This window comes from Schistocerca nitens, chromosome 6 (assembly GCF_023898315.1).
Source record: "Schistocerca nitens isolate TAMUIC-IGC-003100 chromosome 6, iqSchNite1.1, whole genome shotgun sequence".
NCBI classification, from domain to species: domain Eukaryota; kingdom Metazoa; phylum Arthropoda; class Insecta; order Orthoptera; family Acrididae; genus Schistocerca; species Schistocerca nitens.
Window position 1 is genome coordinate 249,278,884 of NC_064619.1, and position 14,119 is coordinate 249,293,002.

The following is a 14,119-nucleotide window of genomic DNA, read 5'->3' on the forward strand; positions in this document are numbered from 1 at the left end:
GATCAACAATTTCAGTACAGTTTCTCTGCCTGAGAAAGTTTTGCTGCAGTTTCAAACATGGCAATTAAGTAGCTTATTTGAATTGTTTTTGTTATGTATTTTTCTCTTTCAACAGCAGTTAGTGCATTGTGTGGAAGGACTCCACTGCCATTCATGACCAGATGAATAATATCCCAACAAACAACTGGGAAAATAATATCAGGGATACTGTGTTACAGGGCACATTAAGGGAACTACAGTACTTTCAAAGTGTGCTTCTGCTCTGCAGGATGTGTTTAGTGAACATGCTAGTTATGTAAACAACTTTTAATATACAAAATTCAGTAGTGCGAGTTACAGGAAAAGCCGTAAGAGGTTGTTACATTCTAAGTCCAAGAGGTATGCTAGCATGGCTCAATCAGAAAAGCACTACCTACAAGAGCAGGTGCCTGGATTGACTGTAGGTCATCACTATTACCGCAAAATAACCCAATTTTCTGTGAGTGACTTGATTCACAGAAAGGCAGCATTGTGTCAATAAGGAGAAAACTATGATCATGTTTCATATTTGTATGACCAAAACAATGCCTAGAACAAATATTTTCATTGTGATGGCTGGTTTCTATTGAATTGAGCCATCTTCAGTTCTAAAATACAGAGAGATTACAAAATATCACAAGCATTAGTCGGTGAAAGTAATAGCTGATATCAGTAATAACTTCATACTTTTTACGAGGGCAGTGCAATAAGTAATGCAACACATTTTTTTCTGAAACAGGAGTTATTTTATTCAGCATTGAAATACACCAGGTTATTCCCCAATCTTTTAGCTACACAACACTATTTTTCAACGTAATATCCATTCAATGCTACGGCCTTACGCCACCTTGAAATGAGGGCCTGTATGCCTGCACGGTACCATTCCACTGGTCGATGTCGGAGCCAACGTCGTACTGCATCAATAACTTCTTCATCATCCGCGTAGTGCGTCCCACGGATTGCGTCCTTCATTGGGCCAAACATATGGAAATCCAACGGTGCGAGATCGGGGCTGTAGGGTGCATGAGGAAGAACAGTCCACTGAAGTTTTGTGAGCTCCTCTTGGGTGCGAAGACTTGTGTGAGGTCTTGCATTGTCATGAAGAAGGAGAAGTTCGTTCTGATTTTTGTGCCTACGAACACGCTGAAGTCGTTTCTTCAATTTCTGAAGAGTAGCATAATACACTTCAGAGTTGATCGTTTGACCATGGGGAAGGACATCGAACAGAATAACCCCTTCAGCGTCCCAGAAGACTGTAACCATGACTTTACCGGCTGAGGGTATGGCTTTAAACTTTTTCTTGGTAGGGGAGTGGGTGTGGCGCCACTCCATTGATTGCCGTTTTGTTTCAGGTTCGAAGTGATGAACCTATGTTTCATCGCCTGTAACAATCTTTGACAAGAAATTATCACCCTCAGCCACATGACGAGCAAGCAATTCTGCACAGATGGTTCTCCTTTGCTCTTTATGGTGTTCGGTTAGACAACGAGGAACCCAGCGGGAACAAACCTTTGAATATCCCAACTGGTGAACAATTGTGACAGCACTACCAACAGAGATGTCAAGTTGAGCACTGAGTTGTTTGATGGTGATCCGTCGATCATCTCGAACGAGTGTGTTCGCACGCTCCGTCATTGCAGGAGTCACAGCTGTGCACGGCCGGCCCGCACGCGGGAGATCAGACAGTCTTGCTTGACCTTGCGGCAATGATGACACACGCTTTGCCCAACGACTCACCGTGCTTTTGTCCACTGCCAGATCACCGTAGACATTCTGCAAGCGCCTATGAATATCTGAGATGCCCTGGTTTTCCGCCAAAAGAAACTCGATCACTGCCCGTTGTTTGCAACGCACATCCGTTACAGACGCCATTTTAACAGCTCCGTACAGCGCTGCCACCTGTCGGAAGTCAATGAAACTATACGAGACGAAGGGAATGTTTGAAAGTATTCCACAAGAAATTTCCGGTTTTTTCAACCAAAATTGGCCGAGAAAAAAAATGTGTTGCATTACTTATTGAACTGCCCTCGTATATTTGAAGATGGCCCAATTCAACTGTAAGCAGGCATTACAATAAAAATACTTAGTCTATGCTGTGCTTTGTTCATTGTCTTTTTTGGTTTTGCCTTATTATCATGTAATACACACACAACACACTTGCACTGTCAACACTATCTAGCTCTTTCCCCTACTCAGAAGCTATTGAATCACTATGTGTCATGATTGGGAGGCAAATGCTTGATTCTAAGTTTCTGGACTTTCATTTAATTACTGGTAGAAGATAGTGAGAATCTGAATACAAGAGGGAACTCTGTAAGAAGAAAGCTTGAACAACTATTTTGGACATCAGAGTCAATAGCATCGCACTGTCGATAGGTCAATTTGTTGCACTGTAAAGATAACTACTGCACTGTGCCAGTAATGTTTTAAATACTATCACCATTGCTTCTATTTCCTGTGGCATGTGGCAGTCTTCAGTACAAACACTCAGTATGACCTGTGTAAGTGTCCCTGTATTTTAAGTGAAGATCTGCAAAGCCACTCATGGCTGTTGCATGGTATAAAATGTGAAAGTTTCACTATACCATTTTGTAACATGATGACTGAATGACTAAATTACATAATTGAAAAACAAATTGACGATTCCTTTAATTGTGGATGCCATTACGCAAGTAATTTACATCTTGTGTTGTTTGTCAGGAAACTCACACAGACCTACATGAAAATGAATGCAAGTTTGAAATCCGAGCTACATATCTACTTGCTCCAAAAAGTGCGCGCTTCCGGTCTATCCGATGACATATGTGGTTGGACAGAAAGTTTTCTAACAGACAGAATGCAATATGTCGTCCTGAACGGGGTGACTTCAACAGAAACAAGCTTAACTTCAGGTGTGCCCCAGGGCAGCGTAATAGGTCCGCTGCTTTTTACGATTACATAAACGAAACGATCTGGTTGATGGTATCGGCAGCGGCATTAGACTGTTTTGTCGATGATGATGTAGTCTACAGGAAAGTAGTCTGACACGGAAGTCATGAACAAATCAATGAGGATTTGCAGAAAATAAATGTGTGGTATAATGATTGGCAGCTATCTCTCAATATTAGTAAGTGTAACCTACTGCATATAACAAGGCAAAAATCCCCATTAATGTACGAGTACAAAATTAATGCCCAATCTTTGGAAGCGATAACATCCATCAAGTATCTGGGTGCGATTATTCGAAATAGTCTCAAATGGAATGATCAGATTACACAAGTAATGGGTAAGGCGAACTCTAGACTGTAGTTTATTGGTAGAATCCTGAAGCGATGCAGTCCTTCAGCAAAGGAAATAGCTTACAATAGGTTAGTTCATCCAGTCCTAGAGTATTGTCTGTCTGTATGTGACCCTTACCAGTTGGGTCTGATTCAAGAGATTGAGAAGGTCCTAAAAAGAGCGGCAAGATTCGTGACTGGTACATTTGGCCATCACGAGAGCGTTACAAATCTGATAGAAAGTTTGAAGTGGGACACGCTAACAGATAGAGGCGCTAAATGGAAGGGGCTGCTCACTAAATTCCGAAATCCGATCTTCACCGAGGATGTGGAGCATATATTTTTACCACCAACTTTCATATTACGCAATGCTCACCATTCAAAAATATGGGAAATTAGAGCTTGTACTGAGGCGTACAGACAGTCGTTTTCTCCCTTGCATGATCCACGAATCGAACAGAGGGGGCGGGGATATGACTTTGGCGCGAATTGTGCCCTCCGCCACACACCGCTTGGTGGCGAGCAGAGTATATATATGTAGATGTAGAAGGGCCCTAGATGTTTGGCACCACCAAGTAGGATTTAAATTCTACACCTCAGTATATCCAATAACAAGCAGGGACACGTAGCATTCAAAATCACCTTAAGCCAGATTCTGCACAGAGTGTGATCTACTAAAGTGTGTGTGCATGTGTGGTTTTCTCAATTGAATATTCTCATTTACATAATTACATTAATATTCTTACTATTTATTGTATGTGGCACATAGAGAGCGACAAGACAGGGCCAGTGGGAAACTTGTAGTGTGCTGGTAACAACTGTCTGAATAAAATTGACTACTGAAGCTATTAAAAACTATTAACCTTGTCACTGCTGTGGATGAGTATACATGTCCGGTGCACCGTTCCGCAAGTGTTGTGGATGTGTATTCTTGCAGTTTATGCAATGTCTTTTTCCCTCTGCAAAATCTTTAAAATTTTGCACAATTTTTTTACTTAATCTTATACAACATAGTATCTATGGCATATAATGAAGAGAAATTTCAGTCCTTTACCAAGCGAAAATATCACACTGCAAGATGCACACAAATAAAAATTTTTCATGTAATACTTTTCAAAAAATTGGGTGATGAGTATATCATATAGTCTGTTTCTTAGCACAGATACCAGCATTTAGCGAGTAGTACAGCCGTAACAAAAGATGCCTCAGCATGGGATACAAAGAGCATGTCTGTAGCAGCAAAAGTGTTAATGATGACATTTCTGACATAATAATGCAAATAAGTATTATGGAAGATTCTGTACCCTTTTCTTCTCCTAGACTATGTTAGATGAATTGTCAATTTTTTCCCAAAGTTGTACACTATTAGAAGTTGAAAGTTTGAGAAGAATGAAAATCACTTACCTGAATATACATCAATTTGAAAATCAAAGTACGAACAAATAAGTAATATATATATACTATAAAATGATTACCATTTGAGTAAGTTAACATTCAAAATACTGAGAACTCTGCTACTTCAATATTGGAGCATATTTCAAACAATAAGTTCTGCATATACCTGAGAAGGCAGAAGAATATTAAGAGATTACAATAACAGTCTTAGTTACCAGTTTACAGTATCTCCAATAGTTTTACTTCAAGAAAGTTGAACAGAATCATCACTTATAATAAAGAATAAGCATCTAAATGTAGCTGCACACTACCTTCTATTTAACAGTTCTATATGATGAGCAAGGTTGTATTTCTTCATACCACAGTTTGTATTGGACTGAGAATTTTTCCATTATATATTAATTTAGATGTTATTTATATAATGTTTGTAACTTTTTGTTTAATTCCTTGTACTGCATTAATGGCACAGTACTTCGGGCTATGTAAATAGTTTGACACTTGGTTGGAAACAAAAGAATTTACTTTCATTAGAACCACAAATTTCCCAAAAAAATCACTGTACTATAAACATGATATGTGCTATAACCCCATATGTAATACTTGGATATGTGCCATGGCTTGAAGCCACCAGTGCAGTACACTTTGAATATTTCGACAACGGAATCCACATGGACCAGCCAACAGTGGCTGCCTGCGGTGGGCCACATTACTTATGCAAACGGCCTCCTCTTTATAAGCACAGTGCAACATGCACTCGCTCTCATATTGTGCTTATTTATTGTCAGCGATGGTTTGTATCAGTACCTGAATTGTTTCTATGGTTAAGTCTATGTTCTCACAGTTGTTCATCTGTAAGCAGTTGAAGAATAAACTCTGATTCATTGTGGTCGTATTGTCATTTGTGCCTTACATTACAATACATCTGGTGATGAGTGTGGTGTTCACTTCTGTACACTCCAACTACTTGCTGTTCCTTCAGTTTTTCTGGGTGTGGGGGCAGTGTTCAAACATTTTCTACAGAAGCAGCAGATTCTTGTGGTTGCTATCTTGAATTTCGTCACCCACACTGAATATGAAGGCTTCCACACCATCGGCATACCTGCTGCCCTTTCCCCCTTACAATTATGAGACCAAAGACTGGGATGATTATGAGAAGGGACTTTACCAACACTTCCCCATCTTTGGCATCAGCTATTCAAACACGTATAAGGCGTGGTTTCTTTCTTGGATTTCTCCTTGGGCCTACCAGTTGTTGCACCAGTTAACACCATTCCAGGAGCATGCATCATGTTCATTTGACAAAATGTGTAGACTGTTATTAAATTATCACCAAAAACTATCACTGTTTTAAACAGCCTCACCAGTCCTACTGGTGCTTGGGTGGCCAAATTCCAGTCAGAAATGTCAGTTTGTTACCAATGCTCATCATGATTACTATGCTGACTCTATGGTCCATGAAGCCATCATTTGGTTAGCTCCTGACAAGGAGGTGCACCAACACACACTACAAGAATCCCTCTTTGGCTGAAATTTTAAATACTGCTGCTCAATCTTTTGAGGTATCTAGTGTTGAGGATGATCTGATTGAGACTTGGTGTGACATTGCCGCAGTGGCTCCTGCCCTGGTCACCAGTCAGTTCTTGAGGGGAGGATGGCGATGTGGCAACTGTATTCTAAGCACTAGGTGATTCGCAACAACTGTAAAAAAAAATTGAAGAAAGAAGAAGAAGAAGAACCATATAGTGTGAATCATAACAAACTGTTCATCAAAGTGCGAGTAATAGACAGATTACTCAGACTACACATGAACACGGATGCAGTCATGACTTCACTGAACTCTTAAACTTATGTGGATCTGGGATATCTGACGTTGCCTCATGTCACTCAACATTTGGCAAGTTATAACAAGCAGCACATTCCAATTTTGGGGCAATTTACAGCTCCCATTATGTATAAGCAGTGGTTCATTCCTGAACTTCTCTGGTAGTGGATGATGGTGACTCCGCAAATTTGTCCAGTATGGATGCTTTTGGTTTTACCATTTTGTGGACAGTGTGCCTCATTTCCAACCAGATCTCTTACCAGCAGTTCTCTGTGTTCAGATCTCGTCTATTTTCTTGGATTGGGGCCTAAGCCCCAGGGGTATGCACTGGATATACACCACAGTGGTTAGACCTAGGATTTCCTATGGGGCTGTAGTGTGGTGGAAGAAGGTAGAACAGCGGGTTGCTGCTACGGAGCTTGCTAAGGTGCAGAAATTGGCCTGCTTAGCCATAATGGGTCGAATTAGCAGCACACCAACTGCTGGAATGGAAGCCATACTGGATATGCCTCCACCTTTGTGCAAGATGGAGGCAGCAGCTGGGGCACACAGACATAAAACTGGCAAAAACTGGGTCGCATTTGGATATCCAGAATCACACACTAACTAGTGAGTGAGGTAAATATAGGAATGGCTGGGGAAATGCCTGCCGACTATATAATAACTTCCAACTGCTTCCAAGCCTTACAACATAATAATTGGAAGTAGGGACCAGTGGGAAAAAACAGTTCGACACCGTACGGGGGACATCGTTTGGTCCACTGATGGGTCGAAAACAGACCAAGGCATTGGGGCAAGGTTGTACGGGGTTCAGCCAAGACTGGAGAGCTTCATCACTCTAGGGAAACTGGCCTCTGTATTCCAAGCTGAAATTACTGCAATCAGGGCATGTGTGGAGGAGAAATGCATAGGTGCTACAATGACTGTGGAATCTACATCTATTCAGACAACCAGGCAGCCCTGAAATCATTGGCAGCTCCTGCAACAAGATCTAAGATTGTTGCAGATTGCCACAGGGCTCTGGTGGAGCTAGGGGGAAGCAATAGGGTGAACCTAGTGTGGGTCCCTGGCCACTCAGGGATCTGTGGCAATGAGCAAGCCGATAGATTGGCTAGGATGTAGGAAACAGCACGTAGGATATTGGACCAAGGTCCATAAACAGAAACATGGTAAGGTAATGATGCCCAAGCCATGCTTTAAAAGAAGCTCTGTAATCCTAGGATTGAACAGGAAAGAGATCAAACTCATGAGTGGGCTGATGACCGGCCATAGGAATTTCAAAAAACACTTACACACAATGGGTATAACGGAAGAGGACAATAAATGTAGGATCTGTGATGAGGGTGAAGAAACTGCATCACACCTAATCTTCAAATGCATGGCATTGGAGAGTAAAAGATACAGAATCTTCCGGACAACTAGACCCGAAGAAATTGTGTCTAGCAAAAAACTGGTAGAGGGACTCCTTGCACTATTTTAAGGGCACTGGTTGGCTTTACTAGATATACAGGATGCGATACCGCACAAGAAACCTAGTTTCGGTGCGGACAGTGGCGGGTCAGACCTAAGCTGTTTTAGCTCCCCTGTTAAATATCAATCAATCAATCATATTTTCTTTGATGGGTTACGCTGTGCCACTAATTTTGCTGCTCCCATTACCCTGAAACCTATAGTGCGGCCATGGTTTTTCTACGTGTGCCCTGTTCCTTTGGCTTTGCACGACCAAGTGAAATCAGAATTGGGCAGGCTGACATTGTTGGGGGTCATATAGCCTATTACATTGAGTGAGTGGTCTATCTCCCTCATGGATGTTAAAAAGCCAACTGGTCCGCTTTACCTCAGAGTTGACTTTAAATTTTCAGTTAATAATCAATCTTTCACTGAATCTACCCTTTGCCCTGTCTAGGCAAGTTGTTGGCCAGTTTTTCTCCAACAGTGATTAATCTGAAGCCTATTTATAGGTTCTGTTGAATGAGGATTCTAAAGGGCATCCTAGAGAATATAACAATATTAGCAACTTCTGTGGCTATCGCCCTGGTGATTTTTCAGTGTTTTTTGGAAAAACTGCTCATGTCCATTCCAGGATATATCAATTATCTTGATGACAATATCATGATGGATGCAACCACTGAAGAGCATTTACGTAACTTACACACCTTGTTCACGATCTTTCATACTGCAGGGTTGAAATGCACCTTGGCCAAATCATATGTTTTTCAGCTATCCACTGCGTATTTGTGGTTTGAGGTTTCTCGGGATAGTGTTATGCCTTTATGTTAGCATGTTGCCGTGGTCACAGCTCTGTCTCACTCTACCAATATCAAACAACTCCATGCATTTTCAGATGAAATAGCTTACTATCACAAATAATGTGGTCACGCTGGAACCCACTTCCATGAGTTGCTCCACAAGAACATTCCTTTTCAGTGGATGCCAGCTTGCGAGCAATGTTCACACTTTTGAAATCTAAATTACACTTTCTCCTTGGGCTGGGTTGATTTAGTGGAAGAGACCAAACAACGAGGTCATCAATCTCATCGGATTAGGGAAGGAAGGGGAAGGAAATCGGCCATACCCTTTCAAAGGAACCACCCCGGCATTTGCCTGAAGCAATTTAGGGAAATCACAGAAAACCTAAACCAGGATGGTTGGACGCGGGATTGAACCTCATCCTCCAGAATGCAAGTCCAGTGTGTTAACCATTGTGCCACCCTGCTCGGTTCTTCTCCTTGTTTGGCTACTGTACATCCTAACCACTGCCCAGTTTTGGCTATGCATGCCTCTCAGTATGGGCTCTGGGCCATTCTCACACATCAATATGAGAATAGTTCTAAAAGTCTGACAGCTTGTGCGTCAAAAACGTTCAACTCCCACTCCCATGTTGAAAAGGAAGTGACTAAACCCTCAAATAGTTTCATGTGTTCTTGTACTGGTTTAAGTTCCAACTTATTACTGACAACAAGCCCTTAGTTTCATTGTTTAATCCTTCTATCCCGGCTTCCAAAGGGGCTGGATCCTACTTTTGATCAGGATTAACTACTCTGTTTTCATTTAGATGCTGAAACGCAACATACAGTGGACGGGTTTCCTATTAAGGGCTGCCTTATTGCAGCTGCTGTCACTGCCAATCTGGTCTTGTGTCAAATTTTCACCTCATTGAGCATGGTTGGCCAGACAGTCATCCAGGCAGGGCTTCTGGTCCTCTGCATAACTATTTTGCTATCACTTACTGCCTTCTGTTACCTGGTGGTGGTGTTCTAGCTACGGATGGGCTATCACTCAGTGTTGTGATCCCGGCACCCCTACAGAGGCATGTGCTTTAACTCCTACATCCGAGACATTGGGGACGTCTTGCATACCAAGTTACTGGCCCACTGGCATGTGTTTTGGGCTGGCTTCAATGGTGACATTGTAAGTGTTGTCACGGTCTGCTCTCAAGTGTGCTATCCAACAGGTGGTGCCGCAATTTGGGTAGTGCTTTCTCCATGGCCCACACCAAAGCATCCGTGGCACTCTGCCCACATTGATTCCACAGGACCCTTCCTGCATTCTTACTGGTTGTTGGTTGTTGATGATAATCCACCGTTCTTTTAACATCAGCCATGGCTATGATTCAGGACCACTCCAACTGTTTTTCTACTGAATTTGTGTCTCAGGCCTTCCACGATTTCTGTGCATATCAGGGTATTCCCCACATGACACCTTCTCGTTTTCATCCCCAATCTAACGATAAAGTGGGATGTCTCATAAGCACGTTCAAGTATGTTGCAGATTGCTCCACAGACAATCCCTTGACGTACTTCTCAAGTTCCCAAAGGTTTATGCCAGCAGGAATAAGAGTCCAGCCAAGATGCCCCTAGTCACCAGCCATGCACCCTCGTCCATCTGCTCATGCTGACCCACCAACACCTGTCAGTACGGTTCGTCGCAGTTTGCACCTGCCTCCATGAACTAAGCTTGGGAGTTCAGCTGCCAACTGAAGTGGATTCTGGCCACAGCTGAGAGCTGCTGAGGCCACTGCCTCTGTATAGGGTACACCAGTGATGGCGGCTTGCTACCATGACCAGCTACGCCCATGCACCACGAAGTGGGCCACGGGCCCACCACCTCCACCTCGTGATGCATCCCCCACCTTTGGATGACGCCACCTCCTGCCTCTGCTTCAAGGTCCAACCCCTCCACGCACCTGCTGCCAGGCCTTCCCACGATGCTTTGCTGTCACCAGCAATTCTGCTGCTAGCTGGGCCGGCACCTTTGGTTCCTTCAGTACATGTGCCCCTGACCAAGTGGTCAGTGCCTTATCCATGGCACAGTCCCACCACACTGAGGGAGCGCATTTTGTGATGCTGCCAGCATCCTTGTCACTGGTCCTCTCTTATAGTACTTCACAGGAGAGCGGCTGCCACATGTGTCCACGGCTGTGCCACTTCTGCTCCTACTCACTAGTTCCTGCCTGGAATCTTCTTCTGACACCATTGCATTTGACGTCCGCTGCAGAGGCCTCGGATGTTTTACCAGTCGCTCACATCAGTGGAGTGCCCTTTCCCCGAGGGGGAAGAGGTATGCTACACTTCGAATATTCTGCCAACAGTATCTGCACGGGCTGGTCACCAGAGGTCACCTTTGGTTGGCCAAGTGACTCGTGCATCCACTGTGCCATCTACCATAGCCATCCTCTTTATAAGTGAGTGCAGCAGGCACTTGCTCTCATATTGTGTTCTTACTTATTGTCAGCAACAGCTTGTATCAGTACATGGATTGTTTCTTTGTTTGTGTCTACATTCTCAACAGTTGTCTGGCTGCATGTGGAAGAATAATAACCTATGATTCAATGGGGTCTTACTGTTGATTGTGTCTTACATTACAAGAATATGTACCTCAACAGGCGTTATTCCTTTCCCACATGCCGCACACTTGGGAGCAAACATCCTGCAACAGAAAAAAAAGAATCAGTAAAGGAAAATTGTGTGTAACATAATAACAAATATGTGCACAGTCAATGAAGAGACTGAAATTTTCATGAAGTGCCAACAAAGTAACAGTTCAAAGAGACAAAACTGTATGTAGAAAAGCCTTCATGCTGTCAAAATTTCAGTGAAAGTACAAAATAAGTGAAATGAAATTGCACTACATGCCACTGTTTGCTTTGTAGCCCTACAGTGTGGAGATCCTCAAGATGTGGCATTTGCTAGTAAAAAACAAAAAAGCCTAATATGTATTTACAAAATAACTAATATGCTACTGCTTCTTTCACTCATCCTAAGTTCTGTAGTCCGGAATGATATGGAATAAATAAAAGTATTTTAAATACATTTTAGTTTACAAATTAATTCAAAACTTGTTGCTTAAATTTTGATGTAAATGTATACAAACTAAACTGCACAAAATAATTTCTACACTATTGTATGAAAGATGTGGGAAGGATGGGAATGGTTTGTTTACTGTTCCTGTAGAGCACAAAAGCAAAAGGTGCACGAATGAGGGTAAGCCCATGCTAAAATTTCATTGTGAACAATAGGTCAATTTCAGTGATACATCAGTTATTTATAAATAACAAGCTGACTTTTTTGTAGTGTTTATGAGCTGTTCCTTTCAAAACTCTGACATTTCAATCAGTTGCAGTGAAATATAATTATGAGAAATTAATTGAACTGACTGTTAGTATCATGAAATGGAAGTACAAAGACTTTATGTTCACGTGACACACTTGCATTTCTGTTGTGAAAACAGTGTCAAATTGATGTGAAGTAAAATAACTGTTTCAATCGATTACACTGGGATAGTGCAACATGAGTTTGTGACTTATGGTCGTATGGTCAATACGGAATATTATCTGGAAGGTATGCATTGTTTGCATGAAGCAATCAGCGGAAAACAACCAGAATTGTGGAAAAAAACACTCACGAACATTGCATCACGATAATGCTCCCGATCACACCTCAATGCTTTTTCGTGATTTTTTCGGGAAAAAGAATCGTTATGTTGCCTCAGCCACCATATTTGCCAGACATGGCCCCTGCAACTTCTCTCTTTTCTCAAGTCTGAAGATAACCATGAAAGGATGTCATTTTGCCACCACTGACGAGATAAAAATCAAATCAACATAGGAGCTGAACACCTAATGAAAAGTGAGTTCCAGAAGTGGTTCAAAGATTGGAAAAAAGACTAGCACATGTGTATTATATCTGAGGGGCATTACTTTGAAGGGGACAAAGTTGACACTGATGAATAAATAAAGATTCTTTAAGAAAAACAAAAATTCCCATTATTTTTTGCTCACACCTCTTACATTCATATTTTAAATTTACATCAGTTTTAGAAAAATATTACTGGCCTCCATACCGCTACTCTCACAAAATATTCACTAATTTCACTAACAATAAATAGTTTATTTGTAGACAAGATCTACAAATCATACACTTTGCACAATGTCTCTCTTCAAACTTCTCAATTATCACCATAGCTCTTCAGTTAATGTAGTACTACTTGAGAAATGAACACTGAAAAGACAAAAGATAATGCCAGAAAACTTAAAGAGTATTTGATAAAAATGTGTTTGGCACAATCAGAATAAAAAATATAAAAGCATTAACTTGTATCTTGAGAAAAAAGGAATGTAAGATGTGAATAGACCATTCAGGTCTTTGGTCCAGATCTCAATTAATAAATTTTATAATGTGTGTACATCTGAATAATGTAGGAAAAATGCGTTCTTGGATACAAAATAAGTTTCAACCAAAACTAATGTTTTCCTTATATGAGTCTGGGTGGAGGTTACGCATCACTAAACTGTACCTGTGGTAGTCATTAACACAATATATCTTGTTATCAACATCCACTGTAAATGGAACACCATCCAAACACTCATTGCAGATGCAGCATCTGAAGCAGCCAGGATGATATGATTTTCCCATAGCCTGCAGGATCTGTAACACAAAACAGACTTTACAAAATTTCATCAACTGTGGCCCAAAAAGCTGTAACTGTAGAAGAAAAAGAATTAATATTTATTTCAATTTTTTCCTCAAAGTTGAGAATGCCATGTGTGTGTGTGTGTGTGTGTGTGTGTGTGTGTGTGTGTGTGTGTGTGAGAGAGAGAGAGAGAGAGAGAGAGAGAGAGAGAGAGAGAGAGAGTGAGAGAGAGGGCGGGGGGGAGAGAGAGAGAGAGAAGGGAGGGGGGGAAGCAGAACTACTTTGTGAATCAACGTGGCGCACAGGAGGCATAAGGTATTTCCATTATTTCAAAAAAGAACCCTGAATTCATTGCACTAAAAACTAATCTAAGAAATCTCAACACACACAGTGAAGTTATTCCTGGAGCATCCAACAACAAAGACTAAATATGATTTGCAGGGATAACTTCAGTACTAATTCCATATGTAAGTACAAATAATCATTTTCACTTACCATCTCCATTATTAAATGACCACAGATAGCACATTTTTCAGCTGTCTGTTGGAAGCCCGAGTACTGAAAAACAAAAATTCATTCTTAGTATTGCTAGCCAGACTGACTGACTTGTTTTGGCTACGAAATAAACAAGATTTTTATAAGAAATTATATAAAAATATCTTGTGTTAGTGCCTTGTAACCTAGGAATATAACACCTGATTTCTACTCAGTCGAT

At 41.4% G+C, this 14,119-nt stretch overlaps 1 protein-coding gene across 1 annotated transcript in view; it reads right to left on the reverse strand.

Moving 5' to 3' along the window:
• The window catches only part of LOC126263666 (LIM domain-containing protein jub), a 223,281-nt gene that overhangs the window by 19,476 nt on the left and 189,686 nt on the right, over positions 1-14,119 (reverse strand). Inside the window, exons 4-6 of the mRNA XM_049960773.1 lie at positions 13,900-13,962; positions 13,288-13,418; positions 11,370-11,421 (exon numbers count right to left, since the gene is read on the reverse strand). Of these exons, the coding sequence (XP_049816730.1) occupies positions 11,370-11,421; positions 13,288-13,418; positions 13,900-13,962 (246 nt within the window). The remainder of the gene's footprint in view (positions 1-11,369; positions 11,422-13,287; positions 13,419-13,899; positions 13,963-14,119) is intronic.